Source organism: Leucopleurus acutus (genome assembly GCF_964270905.1).
Source record: "Leucopleurus acutus genome assembly, chromosome: 5".
NCBI lineage: Eukaryota > Metazoa > Chordata > Mammalia > Artiodactyla > Delphinidae > Leucopleurus > Leucopleurus acutus.
This window is the reverse complement of record NC_139147.1, coordinates 23,380,384-23,400,450: the sequence shown is the minus strand read 5'-3', so window position 1 is coordinate 23,400,450 and position 20,067 is coordinate 23,380,384. Positions and strand designations below refer to the sequence as shown.

The window sequence follows — 20,067 nt, the reverse complement described above, 5'->3', positions numbered from 1 at the left end:
GGCAGCGTTTCCCCTCCCCTCCCCTCCTCTCCCCGCGCCCCCGCCCCCGCCTCCCTCCCAGCCCGGCTCTGCTGCCGCCGCGGCGGCCGCTGCTGGTGCTGCTGCTGCCGCCGCCGCCGCCGCCGCCGCCGCCGCTGCCTGGATATAGTGCGGCAAGGAGCGGAGCTCGCAATCACTTTGCAAGGAGGAGCGCGCGGGCTGCGGACGGCTGGGGAGTCCCGGGAGCGGCGACGGCTCTAGCAAAGGCGGCCGTGACAGCGGAAGGTTCTCTCTCCGGGACTGGACTGAATAACTTTGGAACTGTCCACCAGTGTCACGTCCTGAACATGAGCCTCCTCCTCTCCTTCTACCTGCTCGGGTTGCTTGTCAGTAGCGGGCAAGGTAGGAGTGTGGTGCTTTATTGCATTTACTTTCCCTCCCCCTTCTACCCAACCAAGAGAGGCAGAAGGAGGCACAAGAAGAATTAAATGACGGAACTAAAGTTATAGTTGTTGTTGTTATTTTCCCTCTTTTTTTAGCAGCGGCTAAAAATTGTATCTGTTCTGTGGAGACCCTTAAATAAGAGAAAATACAGAATGGGAGATAGGCATTAGTGAGCAGGAGATTGAGGCAAACTGCATCTTTTTCTGGGATCTTGGCTTTCTCCGATCGTCATTATCAAAAATTGGATGGGTGTGTTGGTGTGTGTTCACAGTTAAATATCTGAGGTTGCGAAAAGAAAGGGAGCGATGATGTTTTTAAGAAGCAGCAAAAACTATCAGCATTAAACTCGTTGTGGAATACCTCTGTTGTGTGCAGGAAATTCAATTCTTAGAGACTTTTTTTTTTCTTCTCTTTCCCAAGACCCCAGTTCCTGACGGAAGTGAACGATGATGGTTTATTTCTGTTGAGAACTAAGAGAGGGGCCATGGATATTGTGTGTAAGAAAGCAAATGGGTAAAACTAGGGATGTGTTGCAGTCATTCATTTTCAGCGTCTCCCCCACCCCTTCGTTAATACAGGAAGGTTGAAAATTTTATACCATCAGGTTGTAATTACACCTGTAAGGGATGTTTTAGCTTGTGGGGAACTGGTGGGGTTTTTATCTATTAAGAAAAAAAAAAAAAAAGAATAGCTTACTAGAATAACCTGAGAGAGAATTTGGGGAAGCTACCTCTGTTTATGTTTATAGAGATAGATGTAAATTTATCTTGCTTTGTTTAATTTACATTCATATAAAATATATTTATAATAAATGGAAACATTTACAACTGTCCAGACAAGTTTGGACATTTAATTGGAGACACAAAATGCTAAAACATACATTGGTGGAAGTCTTCAAAGTAAAAGAATATAGAAGTAATTTTGTGATGTGTAATAATCGCAGAGAATGTTATATTATTAGTGTAGCATGAAATTGTTTTTTTGAGAAAAAATAAATTACAGCACAAGTTAAAATATCTCCATTGTATTCAATTCTCAGCCTTTTAGCCTCTTCTGTGTTTCTCATTTAGTCCAGCAGGGGGTGGTAGAACTCCATTGTAAACCCAGAAATGGTGGTTCGGTCCTTCCACTCACTAGGTCCTTCTATCATTCTTCAGCAGGGCTTGACATTTTGGATATGAAGGCTTCCTTTCTCTGCCCTTCTCCTCCCTAAAGCTGTAGTGTTAGTGGCTGATGAAACACGATTGGATGCAGATTTTATGTTCAGAAATCAGAAAGCAAACTGTACGTGGCTGTAGTTTGCAAAGTGTCTTGCTAAGATGCTCCCCCTTTTCCTTTAATAAAATAGAGTATGCAAAATTTCAGTCATAGCAAAATTGCAGATGTGTCTATCTGAAGCTAATATTAGCCCAATCAGTTAGGTGAATCATTATTACCACAAAGATCAACATACACTTTTATGTCCTACAGATATACTGCTTTAATTTTTGGACAGCTGCTGTTGGTTTAACTGTTCATTTATAATATAGACAGGTATTTCTGAATACTGAGAAGCAGTCTCTGAAAATTGCAGTTGAAATCCCACTTCAATTAACCAAGAGTAGATAGTGTGGAGCAAGATGGGGCATAATAGGAAGCAAGTTTATGCAGCCAGGATTACACTGTGACTGGTTTGGAGAAGAAAAATGTCTCAGTTGTGGAGTCTGTGAATTTGCCATCGTAGACATTAAGTGTGTTGGAATTTGGGGGATAAAAAAGAAATCCAGGAACGTTTAAATAGTACACACAGACACATATAATTTGGGTCTTTATATGTAAAACATCTGAAATTGCAATTCACCTAATTTATAATTCAGAACGCAGGGTGATTATAAAGCGAGGCTCTAAGACCGAAGCATGCCTGAAGGGGAGCCCATATTCACTTTAATGAAACAGGGAAGGAGGGGAGCATCGTTCTGGAGATCTATCTAGCACAATTTAAAAATGCATGGCACTCACAGAGGCATAGATGCATGCATAGCAGAGAGCCCTAGCTTTTGTGAAACAGAACATGTGGTACTTCTGTGCCGTGTGTCCCAATGAAGTCAGAGATGCTTGGAAACAGCAATCCTGATCCTGGAGTCCAATCCCTCTATGCTAGTGTTTTGTTCTCCAATTAAGGATGCAGTAGCAAGTATCAGAAATACCACTGGGAGCAGTTTGAAAAAATGCATCTAGTGTAACTCATAATTTTGTTTATTCTTTTATAAATGGGGCCATGGAAAAGCCGCCAGTCAGTGATCCCTGAGCTTGCCTTAGAAATACTAAAATCCCAGCTTGCTGATTTATGTTTCCAACAATATCGTTGCAGGGGATTTTATGAAGCATGATTGAAGCTATTGCTTTGGAAAGTGGTGTGCAGTTAGACTGGGGCAAGGCAACGATGATGTATTCCCTTTTAAGTAGTCAAAACGTTTTGAACTGCAGCAGTCGAATAGAAGAAAATGACAGAAGTGAAAAACTGACTAACTTAAGTGGATGCCAATACCATAATTAGCTAACAAGGCCTAACAGTTCTAAATTTCAACACAACGTTATTGTTCTACTGCAGTGAGAGGCTTTTTTTATTGTAGCAGAAATGCTCCTTTAAAAGCCTCTCATTCTCACTGCAAGATTCATATCTAATGAAGTGAGGTTGGGATTTAATTGTCAAGTCTGCATTGCATTGTCAATGGAATGGAGATTCCATAACTCTATAACTTTTGCAATTATTTTTCTTTTGTATTTAAAACTTGGTCACAGCTTCTGTCATCATACATCTCAAGTGATAACTTAAGTCTGTGATTCACAGGGCATGTGCTGTTTGGATCTATGTAAATTCAGATTCCCAAACTGTAGTATGTATGGATTGCTTTCCTAAACCTTTTTTAATTTTTAAAATAATTTTCTTCTTCTTTTAAAAATTACCCAAGTGTGATTAATACACATCTATTACTGGATGATCACATACATAAATTAGAAGCATTGTTGTATGAAATTATAAAGCAAGAACAGAGCTATTCATCTCTCTTTCAATCCAGTACAAGATACATACATAGAACACTCACCTAAGTCAAAATCATGGGGAGAAGGGGGTGAATTACCCAGTTACTTAAGCTTACAGGCATCTGCTTAAAATTACTCTTTCTGGTGAAGTGCTAGTAAGTCATTGTTAGAAAAGTGTCCCTTCTAAAAATAAAGCACAGGTATATGTGTGTCTACCAGTTTCAGGTCTTGAGGTAGGTCTCCACAAACCTATCTTTTGTTTGGGCTGTTAAACACACACAACCTCTTTTATCTACCCTGATGTAATCCTTCAATGTCAGCCTCTCTTTGTAAGGTTTCTATTGAATCAACTCCATATTCATCTGCACTTAGAGAACATAGGCTATGTCAATTAATATCGTGTGATCAATAAATAACCCAGAGGATTTCCTTCCCTGCTTTGTGTCAAAGGAGTTAAGCGGAGTGTTTTGTCACTTTAGTGTCCAAACTTTGGTGTCCACTTTAGTGTCTAATGTTGAATTGGAGCTCATAGAACAAGAAGAGAGGTTGGTGGGTCCTGAGTGTTCATGGAGTCTTTTCAGTGACACAGGGGGCTAATGGTCCCCCAGAGGTAATGCCTTCTTAGAGAAGCAATTAATGGAACAAAAGAACCTCATACAGTCCAAAAGAAAGTCACACTTCATATAATCTAGTAAATAAAATTGCTTGTTTTCAAACCTAGGACTAGTTTGTAATGAGACTGAGAAATGAGCTACAGAGATTGAGGCTAGTAACCAAGCTGAACAGTATAATTTGTTTTTGCTTGTTTCCTTGGGGAGGAGCAGTGAGAATGGAAACAGGGTTGTCAATCTGAAGACCCTGGAACTATCCCTGCTGCTTCCTCTGGCTTTTGACATTTGTGAAATGATTTTAATTCTTCTGTTTTTGAGGTCATGTCTCACAGCAGTGAATTTTTGAGAGCATGAAGAAAGTACTTCATAAGTGGTAGAGCTAGTCTGAATTGCTTTTGCTTTCTTGGTCCAAAATAAAGATAATCCTCTAGGAGCTGGTGTATGCAAAATTAATTTAATAATTGTATATTCTTATAAAGTGAACAGCATTGTTTTTCAAGTTTTATTGACCTAGATTCTAAATTCCTTGTGCCCTTTATTCTATCCCAGTTATACTGAAGATAGGCCTATTTAACAGATTATAAATAAGTTTTAATTTTCCAAATTATATGATATGAGAACACTTTAAGATGCAAGCAGTGCTTTTATGCTTTCATTAAATGTAATATTCCTGAGCTTCATAGAGCCAAGCTATCTTTAATTGTTCAGCAAGTAAAAGTGCTTCTGTATGGCACTCTTTTGAATATTTTAATAACTTTTAAGTGTTTACAATTATAATAATAGTGCTCATCTCAAATAGCTATCAACACACTTCCTAATTTCACTTGTGCCACTAACAGGTCATCAAACATTACAAGATATTTTAGAAAGATGTAATGAAAAAAACTTGCCTGAATTTAAATAGTTAAGAGGCAGATGGGGAATTTTGAGAGTATTTATAAGCATAACAATCAACAGATGAGTCTTCGAAGAATTTCAGGTCAATTAATGAAAATTGTCTTGGCTGCAATTTGCTTTTTAAAACAAGCAGAGAAGGAGAAAGAACACTGGATTTGGAATCAGAAGACCTAGAACACTAAGGGCCTCTTGATTTTTTGAAGAAGCAACTTAGTCTCTCAGAGCCATTATTTGTTTACTTGAAAATCTGATATAAAAATATCTGGCTGGTTGACCTTGCTGTACTGTAATGTGGAGCAGTTGTGATAACACATATGTGTAGGCATCTTGTAAAATGTCAATCCTACTATACCAGACTTTATTTATATTTTTGGTATAATATGCATACATATAAATCTGCCTATGGCTTAAAAACATCTCATTTATTAATTTAAAAAGTTATCATAAAAAAAAGTTATCATAAGCTGCTCTGTGATTAGAGAAAAATATTGAAGGGGCTGAGATAATCTAATTCATTGATGAGAGTGGCTTATTCATCAAACTATTCATTACATGCCTGTGGTGTCTCAGACATCTTATTAGGCAGCATTCCTAGGAATGATTCTATAGGTTATGTGATGAACACCTCTAGGGGGTGCTACTCGTAGTCATAGTGATAGAATACATATTTCTTTTCACAGTTTTCCAGCAGAGGGCAGTAAATTGTCTTGAGGAATGAGTTTCTTTTTTGTATCATGAATCCATTCTATGGGCCAACACTAGGCTGGAATTAGTCACAGAGTCTTAGAATGGCACACAGTTAGGATAAGTGACTTACTGAAGGTCAAATAGAAAAGTAAAAGGGTTAATAACTGGAGTTCTGGTATCTAAATTCTCAATTCAGTTCTCTGAACACCAAACTTGCATAGATTAAAAAAATTAATCTAATGCTTCTTCAGCTCAGAGTAATGATGATAATTAAATTCTGTGCCATTTTGTCAGTTATTCAAATATCAAATACTTGTTGAGGATATACAATGAGTAAAACCTCAGCATCTTATGGCAGTAAAAGAACACTTGTTCAAAGTGCTTTCAACTACCCTGTAACTAAAGATCATCAAGAATCCAAGAAAGTATTATATTTTATGGATGAAAAAATTGAGAGGACTTATCTTATTTTCCTATATCAATTATCATTAGTAGTTATTTGAAATTAGGATTAGATTTTCTCACTTCTAGTTCAATGCCTATTTTTTAATGTATTGAATGCATTTGTTTGAAAATTTGTGTTTGTGTGGAGGAGTGGTGGTGCATAGGATTCAAGGTTTATAGATGAGAAGACAAAAATATGAATTTAAAAAGCCAAATCAGCATATGAGAGATGAATAAACTGTTCAACTAAATGTTGTGAAATGACCAAGTATATAATTAAGTAAAAATTAAATGATCTAAATGAGTCCTTAGGAATTCAGCACCTAGGAAGAGCTAAAACTTGTCCAGTGTTTATTAACTGCCAGGCTCAATTGCATGCACCTCATATGTACTAACTAGCTTCATATATACAACAATCCTCTAATTATTATCATATTATATTCCCCTTTTATGCTTGAGGGCTGTGAGACGTAGAAGTTTAAGGAACTAAACTAAGGAACTAAACTAAGATTGCACAGCTAGGACACAAAGATTTGAACTCAGGACATGTGCAAAGATTTGCCTCTTTACCAGGACATCACCTTGTCACTCACCGAAGCAGAGGAGGCATCAACATGGTGAGAGTACTTGGAGATAATAATACAAGGAGAAAAAAATGTGGGACAATAAATTTTAGGGAAAGAAGCAAATGTTCAGAGGACAGAAATAATCCAGTTTAATTAAATTAAGGGTTTGGAAGGGTGAGTTGTTGGCCTCAGTATGAGAATGTTGATGGAACCAGGAGGCAGTCAGGCCTTGAGGCCAAACTGAGGTTGACTCTTCCCTGTGGATATTTGGGACCATTGTTTGGGCAGGAAAATAACATGAGTAAAGTTTTCTTTTGTCTTTAAGTCTACTGGCCATGTGTGGGATGGACCAGAGGAAAGTGAAAAAGGAATGAACGGACAAGACACATGTTTCTGTGGATGAATGAATGGATCTTAGTAACACATTAGATTTGGGAAATTGGGAGGAAGGTGGCACCTGAAGTTTTAAGCCTATTTGCCAGAAAGAATGGTTATATCTTAACAAAAATAGGAAAGTAAGTAAAGAAAACTGCTGATATTAGGCAAGAGATTTGTTTTGCTTCTTTGTAATTTTTAAAAATTATATGTTAAGTTGAGGAATCCATGGAATATCTAGATAGAAATGGCAGTATTAAATTGGGAAATATAAACTGCTGATAAAGATAATTTTTATTATCATCTCTTTAGAATTTTTCTCCCTTTTCATTTAACTTCTGTCTTTATCACTTCCATCACTGTTTATACTCTAGTCTTATTTAGCATGTCTGGAATTTTGGATAAAATCTCAGAAGCATGTGGGTCAAATTTGTCTTTCTTATGTATTCTTTATTTTCTCTGCTTTATCCATAGTTTTTTTTATTATTATTCTGGGGAAACAACACAAAATAAAACATGATAAAATAAGAAAAAAACAAAAACAAAAAAGCAAGTCAAAAAACTAAACTAAAACAAAAGAGAAATTTGGTATTGAATATATAGAGTTGAATATTTTTCTACTAGTACCCAAGGGAACAAATAGAATGTCTACTCTATGCCAGGGAGATGTGCTGGTCATTTTCACTCATTATCCCATTTAATCCTGATAAAACCACATTTGATAGATGATGTTTTGAGATTGAAAGTGTCTGATTTGCCTAGCGCTACTATGTATGTTCTGTTTGCTGACGCCCAAATTTATAGCCAAGAGCATCAAATGCATTTAAGGTAAAAGGTAGTCTTTTCTGCTTCAGTGTGTGTTTCTTTGATGCATGTTAACTTATACACAATTGGTAAATAGGAGGATAATGTACGGATTGTGTTGATCCATATATTATTTCTTCAAGTCATTAATTTTTAAGTGACCAAGAGCACACTTTCTCACATTTGAAGAGAAAAACCTTAGCAATCTCTGACGATGTTAAGAAAAATGTGAAAAATCAACTCAAGTGCCTTTCTGTAGTGCAAGTATTAGTCTGTTTAGTGACTTTAAGAACCATGTTGATTTCTACTACATTATATAACTGGCAACATTGAGAGTGCATTTGGAGAAAGTAAGAAATCATTTCCCCCGTGTTAAAATGATGTGTTTGTTTACTTGTTTGTTGTCTTATTTTTAAAAGGCTATACCCTGGATCATAGTTTTCATTTTAAAGTGAATGCTCTTCTGGCTTGCTACTTGAAAGAAGATACAAAAGCTAGGTGCAAATACTAGTAGAGATTTAACTGTGCTGGTATTTTAATAAAGATTGTTATGGTGGTTGTTAGCACTTGGTTTTAAATTTCTGTAGGTTTCGAATGTTCTGACCTCCGATCCTGTCTTTTTCCATAAGCCCTGATATTTTTTACTGCACAATTTTGCAGACACCAGCATTTTTCAAGGATGCAAATATGGTGTTACAGCAGAAACGGATGTCACTGCTTGTAAAAGAAACCAATGTAATATGGCTAAGACCTATATTACAGTAGAATAGAATATGTCCCAATTTAAGAAAATAAGCACATTGTACTTTATTCTAATTACTAATGAGGGGGCTTCTGGACAGGTTTTCTATTATTGTAACTTGTCCATTCCTAACCAGTTTTCTGGTTTATAATATGAGGCTTTCTGATTATATTTAAATTTATATATATTTATATTTATTATATTTATTGTCCAAGTTAATTTCTCTCTGATTATTATTTTCTACCAATCACAAATGTTCAATATTGCCTGAACAGAGAAGTTGCACTTTTATATTATAGCAATAACTTTGGTCACTCATGAGAGAAAAGCTATACACAGATTATGGAAAGGTTAAAATATGTAACATAAGGTATGTGCCACACACTTTATCAAAGTACTGATCTATGATATTTACATGTTTCTGTTTTTTTTAACTTTATTTACTTAGGTAAACCACTTACACCTTTTTCTAATTTTGACCACGCCACACTGCATGTGGAACTTAGTTCGCTGACCAGGGATCCAACCCGCGCCCCCTGCAGGGGAAGCACGGAATCTTAACCACCGGACCACCAGGGAAGTCCCAGATAAACCACTTACAGCTTTCTAAAACCAACTGAAGCTAAACACATTTTAAATCTTGTTCACTTCTTTATCATAATCTTTATCTTAGAATAACTGGCTTCACCCTACCTATTCTACAGATTGTATAATAATGCTTCATACCAGATTAAACTTTTTAATTATCAAAGAGAGTTACATTACAAAATTTAACATTTGAAAATGTATATTAGGATACACTGAGACACAGCAGTTGACAAAATCTTTTGTAGTCAACTTTAACTTACCTATTTGAAGTCCCACAATTATGCTGAAAGGTAGATACTATTCCTGATTTAGAAAAGAGGTGAATGAACCTCAAAGAGGTAAAATCACTTGCCCAGGAAGAAAGACTTAAAACATGGTAAGACCAGGACTTGATATAAATATTTTACTCTAGATACAACACATTTTTCTGTTATAAATTCTCTGTTTTTGTCTGAGTATGTTTTACTGATATCTATGAAGCAATTCCCCAAAATAATTTTAGTACAGTACATATTTTATGACACTATGCTCTTTAAAGTTACTTTGGGGCTGTGTTTATGGGACACATGCTGTTAATTTTAGTTAGAGGTCTACCTTTCAGTTGAATTATTTGGAAGTTCCTGACTTAGAAGTGTTAAGACTTTTGCCTTTTATTCATTTGCACAGTCCTGTCCTTTCAGCCTCATTGCTTGTTACTGTGCACACTGCTCTTACACCATTCCTGGAACTCCCAATTTGGTCCCTGTGTGTACTCAGCCCATGTGTTTTATACATTTCCTATCTGTCTTTGTGTGGATGATTGCCATTGACTCAGCTCAAGCATCTCATCACTGAAGACATCTTTCTTTCAGCAAATATACATTAATTGCCTACTACATACTAGTCAATATGCAAGGCACTCTAGATCCAAAGAAGGTGGTGATATATCTGATTTCTGCATGCCAAACTTCGCTGAACTCTACTGTGACCTTGCATGTGAACTTCATAAGAGCAAGAATGCCTTTCCATGTTGGCTTCCCATTAAACGCAATGTACTGGATTAGAGAGTTTACTGTAAATTCATGTGTATTCCTGGAACGTAGTAGATGCTTAGCAAATATGTGCTGAATTAATATTTAAGTGTTATCCAGCAGAATTAAACTAAAATGGCTGACTTAAAAAATACATATATATTATCTATATCTATATATATATAGTTAGATAGAAAGATAGATTTACCCTTGACTTTGGATAATGGTTTGTTTGTTGGGAAGTATTAATGTTGTTCCAGTATTTACTTCAAACATTTGTTTATATCACTGCCATGCACTTGATAGGCTTTCAGTAAATACATGAATATCAATAATCAGGTCATAGTGATTATTTAATTCAGGAGGAATGGCAAAGATGAGCTGCCCTATCCCTGATCTTATCTCCTATACTGAAAATTAATTAGACTGGGAATAAAGCAGACTTTTAAATCTTGCTATAAGATTTGTTCTTCTGAAGCCTTATCTGAGGGATAGGACATGGTTATCTAGTTGGAGTTTTAAAGTCTTCAGTATATAGAAATAAATGAGGGACATACAATATGTTGATAATGATATAATTAAACAGAATAGATATTGTCAATAGTAAATGTCTGATATGTCAGCAGAGCAAGTATTTAAAGTCCTGAAAATCAAGATAATTCCCTGGGGTTCATTAAAAGTTGATTATTCAATCAATGATTATTGGAAGCCGATTCTAAACTGTATGTATAGGAAGACAAGTAAGAGAAGAGTTATTTTTACCTTATTGTTTCATAAGCACTTGGATTTTTTTTCTCTTTTTTAAATGAACTCCAGTTTAACCTCAAACAGTTTTCTCTTGTCTCGTAGCCATGTTTTGTAATGATTTTATGATGTTCTCTAGGTCTGACCTCAGTGATAAAAACATTTAAATTGATGGGACAGAATACATTTTCAAATACTCCAGAATATCTTTATCACCTACTTATTTGTCTGCCTACCATTTACCCACTAATGTTACCATTATTGTGTATGCCTCTAACGTGAAACAGTTTGCAGTTAAAGATATTACTATTGCTTATAATTCACTTATTTTTACTTTTCTTTCTCCCTCAAATTTCACATGATTTATAATCACTTTAATCAGTTAACTCCATGAGTCATTTTATTTCAAAGCCCCCCCGTAAGCCCCATGCTATTGCATTTTACCTTTGTGGAGATCGCATGTGGTCTGCAATTTAGAAAGAAAACTCAACATTTGTTATTAAATGATATTATGCCCTCCTCAATGCTTTTGTGAAAACGTGCTTAGCCACATCCAAAATGGATATGAAATATTCAACTTTAGTATTTTCATGATATTAAAATAATGCTTCTTAGTACAGAATTCTGAACAATTATGAAATACCCTAATTTGCTAATGTATTTTCTCTTTCAAGTCCTTGGTCTATTTCTATTGTAATGAAACAGTTTGTTAAAAATACCCTCCTTCCCCCACTGCGCATTAACACACAGTTTGTTTGGTGAATGGTGACTTCTTTAAGCAGAATGTATTTCCTTCTTGCTAGGAAAATCAAAAGGTTAAACTTACAGGCTGCGGTGGAGAAGAGGAATTACCTAGCAGTTAACTTTCACTTGTCTCTTCCTGTTTGGCTGCCTCTCACTCCCATACCTCACTTAAAAGTCTCAGTATCTTAGGTTATTTACATGAATGTGGATGTGTGATGGGATAAGTGAAGTTGTCCTAAGAAGTGCCTTTTACTGATTGTGGTTCCAGAATATATTCTAACCAGTGAGCAGAAATTAATGCAGGGAACTTTGACTAAGAAGGGAAGTAAATACTAATAGTACAGATCAGTCACTGTTTTGTTTCAAGGAGGATAATTCATCAGCTAAAAGGGAATGGAGAAGTGGGTGGTGAGGTGAGAATTTGAAGAGCTGGGATAAAGTCTGACATAGTTATATGCATACAATGGGAGAAGGAGATACCCAACAAAAGGATTACAGGCCAGCTTATTTCCTCAACAGTGTCTATTTGTAAGTATTTGATGAATTAATTGGATGAAGGAAGTGTCAAAGATAACCAAATCCAGACTCTAGTTAATGTGGTAAGGACAGATTTTACTCAGTAATATACTATATTGGGAAGAGTGTATTACTATACTCAAAAGGATAAAGAGCCCAGTGTGAACTAAACTCAACTTTGATTTGTATAGTGGTAACTGGGAGTTTTAAAGGGAGAATGAGGAATAAGAGAGAGAGTAGGGAGGGGAGTGAGTCGGGGGGCTCCATAGAGGCAGGGAAGTGAAAAATTGCAAACACCCAGAAAGAGGGAGGGTGGTCCCTATTTGTTAACTGGTTCTTATCAAATTTAGGCTCCCACCTTCCTACAGGGGCTAAGAGACAGGAGTCCTGTCTTCAGGTGATGGTTGGGACAAACAGCAAATTCTTTTGGTAGGCTTGAGTTTGCTCAGGTGGGCACTTTAAGGGTGATGAGAGACATCCTTGGGATGTGGCCTTGAGTTGTTCAAAATGGTGTTAGCCTTTTGTTACAGTCTTTATAGGCCAAGGTGAAGCCTAATTGAGCAGAGGTCTCAGTGGAGCCTGGCTAGAGTTTGGTCAAGGAGAGAATCTCAGAAGAAGATCTGTTAGTCACCCTGCAGGGTACTTTCATATGAGTGACCACATTTTTATATTCAAAACATATCTAGGAGTTCTGAAAGAGGGAATTGAATTTCATAAAAGCAAAGTAGCATCTAATAAGTACAGGATTCAAATTCAGTTAATATTTGATTCTAAAACTTTACTCATTCTACTGACTGAAACATGGTTTTTTTGAAGCAGCAAGGAATTGCTAAAGGGAGAAAGAAAGCACTAGGCGTAGCTCTAGTTTCAGGTTTTTACCATTCTTTCTGGCCATTTCTTTTGAATGGCTAAACTCTAGGTGAGGAACGACCAATTAGTAAACAAGTAAATCTTTTACTGACCTAAAAGATTAATGAGCGTGGAGAACCAACAGGATTTAGAGATATTGGGGTCTGGGTGGTTGTAAGGTGGGGCAGTTCTAGTTAATATAATTCATTAAGGGCTATATGACATTAATATTTAAATATCAGCTATATTTTTAAAAGGCTTCTCTTATTGTGAAACCCTATAATTATTAATAATTGAGTAAGTCATCAATTTGTGGTTGACTTATTGAATACTTTCATAATGAAAATACATGAGTTTAGGATGCTTTTAGAGGCAAAGAAGAGAAGAACACATTCAAAGTATCTTAAAAATAAACATCTATTAAAGCATGTCAGGAGCTATTTGGAGGTAGGTTTGGATTTCATGTTTCTCCTCAGTTTTGGCTGTTTTTCCCTGACTTCCTAGAAGAAACATGGCTGCACCAGTTTTATATGTCACATTCTTAGCCAGTGAACTCTGAAACTAGGAAAGAAAAATAAATGCTTATTTGAGTAGCCTCATTTTACTAGTAAAGGAAAAACCCCCATGTGTCATTCAGCAGACTTCCCTCAATTCTCATTGGCTAGAATTGTTTTAAATGAACTTCCCTAAACCAATCAGTAGGAAGGAGAATGACATAACCATAGTTTCCCTTGACTAATCATCTCCTTTCTGTTGCTGAAGGGGAGATCTGAAGAATGAGGGAGGGGGCAGGGAGACCTTCAAGATGGCAGAGGAGTAAGACATGGAGATCAACTTCCTCCCCACAAATACATCAGGAATACATCTACATGTGGAACAACTCCTACAAAACACCTACTGAACGCTGGCTGAAGACCTCAGACCTCCCAAAAGGCAAGAAATTCCCCCACATACCTGGATAGGGCAAAAGAAAAAACAGAAACAAAAGAATAGGGATGGGACCTGCACCTCTGGGAGGGAACTGTGTAGGAGGAAAAGTTTCCACACACTAGGAAGCCCCTTCACTGGCGGGGAAAGTAGATGGGGGGCGGGGAGCTTCAGAGCCACAGAGGAGAGTGCAGCAACAGGGGTGCAGAGGGCAAAGCAGAGAGGTTCCCGCGCAGAGGATCCGTGCTGACCAGCACTCACCAACCCGAGAGGCTTGTCTGCTCACCCACCGGGGCGGGTTATCTCAGGATGCCTGAGGAGAGGGGATTCAGAGCACCACTTAAGTGACCTCCAGACACGGGTGCGAGCCGCAGCTATCAGCGTGGACCCCAGAGACGGGCATGAGACGCTAAGGCTGCTGCTGCCGCACCAGGAAGCCTGTGTGCAAGCACAGGTCACTCTCCATACCTCCCCTCCTGGGAGCCTGTGCAGCCCGCCACTGCCAGGGTCCCGTGATCCAGGGACAACTTCCCCGGGAGAACGCACGGCGCGCCTCAGGCTGGTGCAACATCACGGTGGCCTCTGCCGCCGCAGGCTTGCCCCGCATTCGAACCCCTCCCTTCCCCCGGCCTGAGTGAGCCAGAGCCCCCGAATCAGCTGCTCCTTTAACCCCGTCCTGTCTGAAAGAAGAACAGATGCCCTCAGGCGACCTGCACACAGAGGCGGGTCCAAATCCAAAGCTGAACCCTGGGAGCTGTGTGAACAAAGTAGAGAAAGGGAAATTTCTCCCAGCAGCCTCAGGAACAGTGGATTAAACCTCCACAATTAATTTGATGTACCCTGCATCAGTGGAATACCTGAATAGACAAGAAATCAACCCAAAATTGAGGCAGCAGACTTTGGGAGCAACTGTAGAGTTGGGGTTTGCTGTATGCAACTGACTGGTGACTGGTTTTATGTTTATCTTAGTTTAGTATTTAGAGTTTATGATCATTGGTAGATTTGTTTATTGATTTGGTTGCTCTCTTCCTTTTTTTTTTAAGTATATAGATATATATTTTTTTCACTTTTCTCTTTTTGTGAGTTTATATGTGTATGCTTCTTTGTGTGATTTTGTCTGTTCTGTAGGTTTGCTTTTACCATTTGTCCTAGGGTTCTGTCTCTTTTTTTTTTTTTTTAGTATAGTTTTTAGCACTTGTTATCATTGGTGGATTTGTTTTTTGGTCTGGTTGCTCACTTCTTTCTTTTTACTTTTTTTATATAACTTTTTAATTTTTTATTTTTAATAATTTAATTTTGTTTTATTTTAATAACTTATTTTATTTTATTTTATTTTGTTCTTTCTTTCTTTTTTTCTCCCTTTTCTTCTGAGCTGTGTGGCTAACAGGGTCTTGGTGGTCTGGCTGGGTGTCAGGCCTGTGTCTCTGAAGTGGGAGAGCCAAGTTCAGGACATTGGTCCACCAGAGACCTTTCAGCTCCACGTAATATCAAATGGTGAAACCTCTCCCAGAGATCTCCCTCTCAATGGTAAGACCCCCCGCTCCACTCAATGACCAGCTCCACTCAATGACCAGTGCTGGACACCCTATGCAAAACAACTAGCAAGATAGGAACACAAACCCACCCCAAAACAGAGTGGCTGCCTAAAATCATAATAAGGTCACAAACACCCCAAAACACACCACCTGATGTGGTCCTGCCCACCAGAAAGACAAGATCCAGCCTCATCCACCAGAACACAGGAACTAGTCCTCTCCACCAGGAAGCCTACACAACCCGCTGAACCAACCTTAGCCACTGGGGGCAAACACCAAAAACAACGGGAACTACAAACCTGCAGCCTATGAAAAGGAGACCCCAAACACAGTGAGTTAAGCAAAATGATAAGGCAGAGAAACACACAGCAGATGAAGGAGCAAGGTATAAACCCACCAGACCAAACAAATGAAGAGGAAATAGGCAGTCTACCTGAAAAAGAATTCAAAGTAATGATAGTAAAAATGATCCAAAATCTTGGAACTAGAATGGAGAAGATACAAGAAATGTTTAAAAAGGAACTAGAAGAACTAAAGAGCTGACAAACAATGATGAACAACACAATAAATGAAATTAAAAATTCTCTAGAAGGAATCAATAGCAGAATAACTGAGGCAGAAGAACGGATAAGTGACCTGGAAGATAAAATAGTGAAAGTAACTACTGTAGAGCAGAATAAAGAAAAAAAGAATGAAAAGAATTGAGGACAGTCTTAGAGACCTCTGGGACAACATTAAATGCACCAATATTCGAATTATAGGGGTCCCAGAAGAAGAAGAGAAAAAGAAAGGGACTGAGAAAATATCTTAAGAGATTATAGTTGAAAACTTCCCTAATATGAGAAAGGAAATAGTCAGTCAAGTCCAGGAAGAACAGAGAGTCCCATACAGGATAAATCCAAGTAGAAACATGCCAAGATATATATTAATCAAACTATCAAAAATTATATACAAAGAAAAAATACTAAAAGCAGCAAGGGAAAAACAACAAATCACATACAAAGGAATCCCCATAAGGTTAACAGGTGATCTTTCAGCAGAAACTCTGTAAGCCAGAAGGGAGGGCAGGATATATTTAAAGTGATGAAAAGGAAAAACATACAACAAAGATTACTCAACCCAGTAAGGATCTCATTCAAATTCAGCAGAGAAAATAAAACCTTTACAGACAAACACATACTAAGAGAATTCAGCACCACCAAACCAGCTTTACAACAAATGCTAAAGGAACTTCCCTAGGCAGAAAACACAAGAGAAGGAAAAGACCTACAGAACAAACCCAAAGCAACAAAGAAAATGGTAATAGGAATATACATATCGATAATTACCTTAAATGTAAATGGACTAAATGCTCCCACCAAAAGACATAGATGGGCCGAATGGATTCAAAAACAAGACCCTTATATGCTGTCTACAAGAGACCACTTCAGACCTAGTGACACATACAGACTGAAAGTGAGGGGTTGGAAAAATATATTCTTTGCAAATAGAAATCAAAAGAGAGCTGGAGTAGCAATTTTCATATCAGATAAAATAGACTTAAAGACTATTACAAGAGACAAAGAAGGATACTACGTAATGATCAAGGGATCAATCCAAGAAGAAGATATAACATTTGGAAATATTTATGCACCCAACATAGGAGCACCTCTGTACATAAGGCAAATGCTAACAGCCATAAAAGGGGTTATCGACAGTAATACAATCATGGTAGGGGACTTTAACACCCCACTTTCACCAATGGACAGATCATCCAAAATGAAAATAAATAATTAAACACAAGCTTTAAATGATACATTAAACAAGATGGACTTAATTGATATTTATACGATATTCCATCCAAAAACAACAGAATACACTTTCTTCTCAAGTGCTCATGGAACATTCTCTAGGATAGATCATATTTTGGGTCACAAATCAAGCCTCAGTAAATTTAAGAAAATTGAAATTGTATCAAGTACCTTTTCAGACCACAATGTAATGAGACTAGATATCAATTACAAGACAAAATTGGTAAGAAATACAAACACATGGAGGCTAAACAATACACTACTTAATAACGAAGTCATCACTGAAGAAATCAAAGAGGAAATCAAAAAAAAAAATCTAGAAACAAATGACAATGAAAGCAGGATGACACAAAACCTGTGGGATGCAGCAAAAGCAGTTCTAAGAGGGAAGTTTATAGCAACACAACCATACCTCAAGAAACAAGAAACATCTCAAATAAACAACCTAACCTTACACCTAAAGCAATTAGAGAAAGAAGGACAAACAAATCCCCAAGTCAGCAGAAGGAAAGAAATCATCAGATCAGAAATAAATGAAAAAGGAATGAAGGAAATGATAACAAAGATCTATAAAACTAAAAGCTGGTTCTTTGAGAAGAAATTGATAAACCATTAGCCAGACTCATCGAGAAGAAAAGGGAGAAGACTTAAATCAATAGAATTAGAAATGAAAAAGGAGAAGTAACAACTGACACTGAAGAAATACAAAGGATCATGAGAGATTGCTACAAGCAACTCTATGCCAATAAAATGGACAACCTGGAAGAAATGGACAAATTCTTAGGAAAGCAGAACCTTCCCAGACTGAACCAGGAAGAAATAGAAACTATAAACAGACAAATCAAGCACAGAAATTGAGACTGTTTTTAAAAATCTTCCAGCAAACAAAAACCCAGGACCAGATGGCTTCACAGGCGAATTCTATCAAACATTTAGAGAAGAACTAACACCTATCCTTCTCAAACTCTTCCAAAATATAGCAGAGGGAGGAACACTCCCAAACTCATTCTGTGAGGCCACCATCACCCTGAAACCAAAACCAGACAAAGATGTCACAAAGAAAGAAAATTACAAGCCAATATCACTGTTGAACATAGATGCAAAAATCCTCAGCAAAATGTTATCAAACAGAATTCAACAGCACATTAAAAGGATCATAAACCATGATCAAGTGGGGTTTATCCCAGGAATGCAAGGACTCTTTAATATATGAAATCAATCAATTTGATACACCATATTAACAAGTTGAAGAAGAAAACCATATGATCATCTCAACAGATGCAGAGAAAGCTTTTGACAAAATTCAACACCCATTTATGATAAAAACCCTCCAGAAAGTAGGCATAGAGGGAACTTACCTCAACATAATAAAGACCATATATGACAAACCCACAGCCAACTTCATTCTCAATGGTGAAAAACTGAAACCATTTCCTCTAAGATCAGGAATAAGACAAGGGTGTCCACTCTCACCACTATTATTCAACATAGTTTTGGAATTTTTAGCCACAGAAATAAGAGAAGAAAAAGAAATAAAAGGAACCCAAATCAGAAAAGAAAAAGTAAATTGTCACTGTTTTCAGATGACATGATACTACCCATAGAGAAGCCTAAAGATGCTACCAGAAAACTACTACAGCTAATCAATGAATTTGGTAAACTAGCAAGATACAAATTATGCACAGAAATCTCTTGCATTCCTACACATTAATGATGAAAAATCTGAAAGAGAAATTCAGGAAATACTCCCATTTACTACTGCAACAAAAAGAATAAAATACCTAGAAATAAACCTACCTAAGGAGACAAAAGACCTGTATGCAGAAAACTATAAGACACTGATGAAAGAAATTAAAGGTGATACAAACAGATCGCGAGATATACTATGTTCTTGGATTGGAAGAGTCAGCATGTGAAAATTACTATACTACTCAAAACAATCTACAGATTCAATGCAATCCCTATCAAACTATGAATGGCATTTTTCACAGAACTGGAACAAAAAGATTCACAATTTGTATGGAAACACAAAAGACCCCTAATAGCCAAAGCAATCTTGAGAAAGAAAAATGGAGCTGGAGGAATCAGGCTCCCGGACTTCAGACTATACTACAAAGCTACAATAATCAAGAAAGTATGGTATTGGCACAAACACAGAAATATAGATCATTGGAACAGGATAGAAAGCCCAGAGATAAACCCATGCACATATTGTCACCTTATTTTTGATAAAGGAGGAAAGCATATACAATGGAGAAAAGACAGCCTCGTCCATAAGTGGTGCTGGGAAAACTGGACAGCTACATGTAAAAAATGAAATTAGAATACTCCCTAATGCCTTACACAAAAATAAACTCAAAATGGATTAAAGACCTAAAGGCCAGACACTATCAAACTGTTAGAAGAAAACATAGGTAGAACACTCTATGACATAAACCAAAGCAAGATCCTTTTTCACCCAACTCCTAGAGAAATGGAAATAAAAACAAAAATAAACAAATGGGACCTAATGAAACAAAAGCTTTTGCACAGCAAAGGAAACCAGCAAAGGAAAGATGAAAAGACAACCCTCAGAATGGCAGAAAATATTTGCAAATGAAGTAACTGGCAAGGGATTAACCTCCAAAATTTACAAGCAGCTCATGCATTTCAATATCAAAAAAACAAACAACCCAATCCAAAAATGGGCAGAAGAGCTAAAAGACTTTTCTCCAAAGATAAGCAAATTGCCAACAAACACATGAAAGCATGCTCAACATCACTAATCATTAGAGAAATGCAAATCAAAACT

The 20,067-nt window shown here is 37.2% G+C and overlaps 1 protein-coding gene across 4 annotated transcripts in view; it reads left to right on the top strand.

Moving 5' to 3' along the window:
- Positions 1 to 326: 326 nt before the first annotated feature.
- Positions 327 to 20,067, top strand: part of NCAM2 (neural cell adhesion molecule 2) — a gene marked incomplete at both ends in the record, with an annotated part of 498,781 nt that continues 479,040 nt past the window's right edge. For all 4 annotated transcript variants that reach the window (XM_082839435.1, XM_082839433.1, XM_082839432.1 and 1 more), the window contains one exon: positions 327 to 381. In XM_082839435.1, the coding sequence (XP_082695561.1) occupies positions 327 to 381 (55 nt within the window). The remainder of the gene's footprint in view (positions 382 to 20,067) is intronic.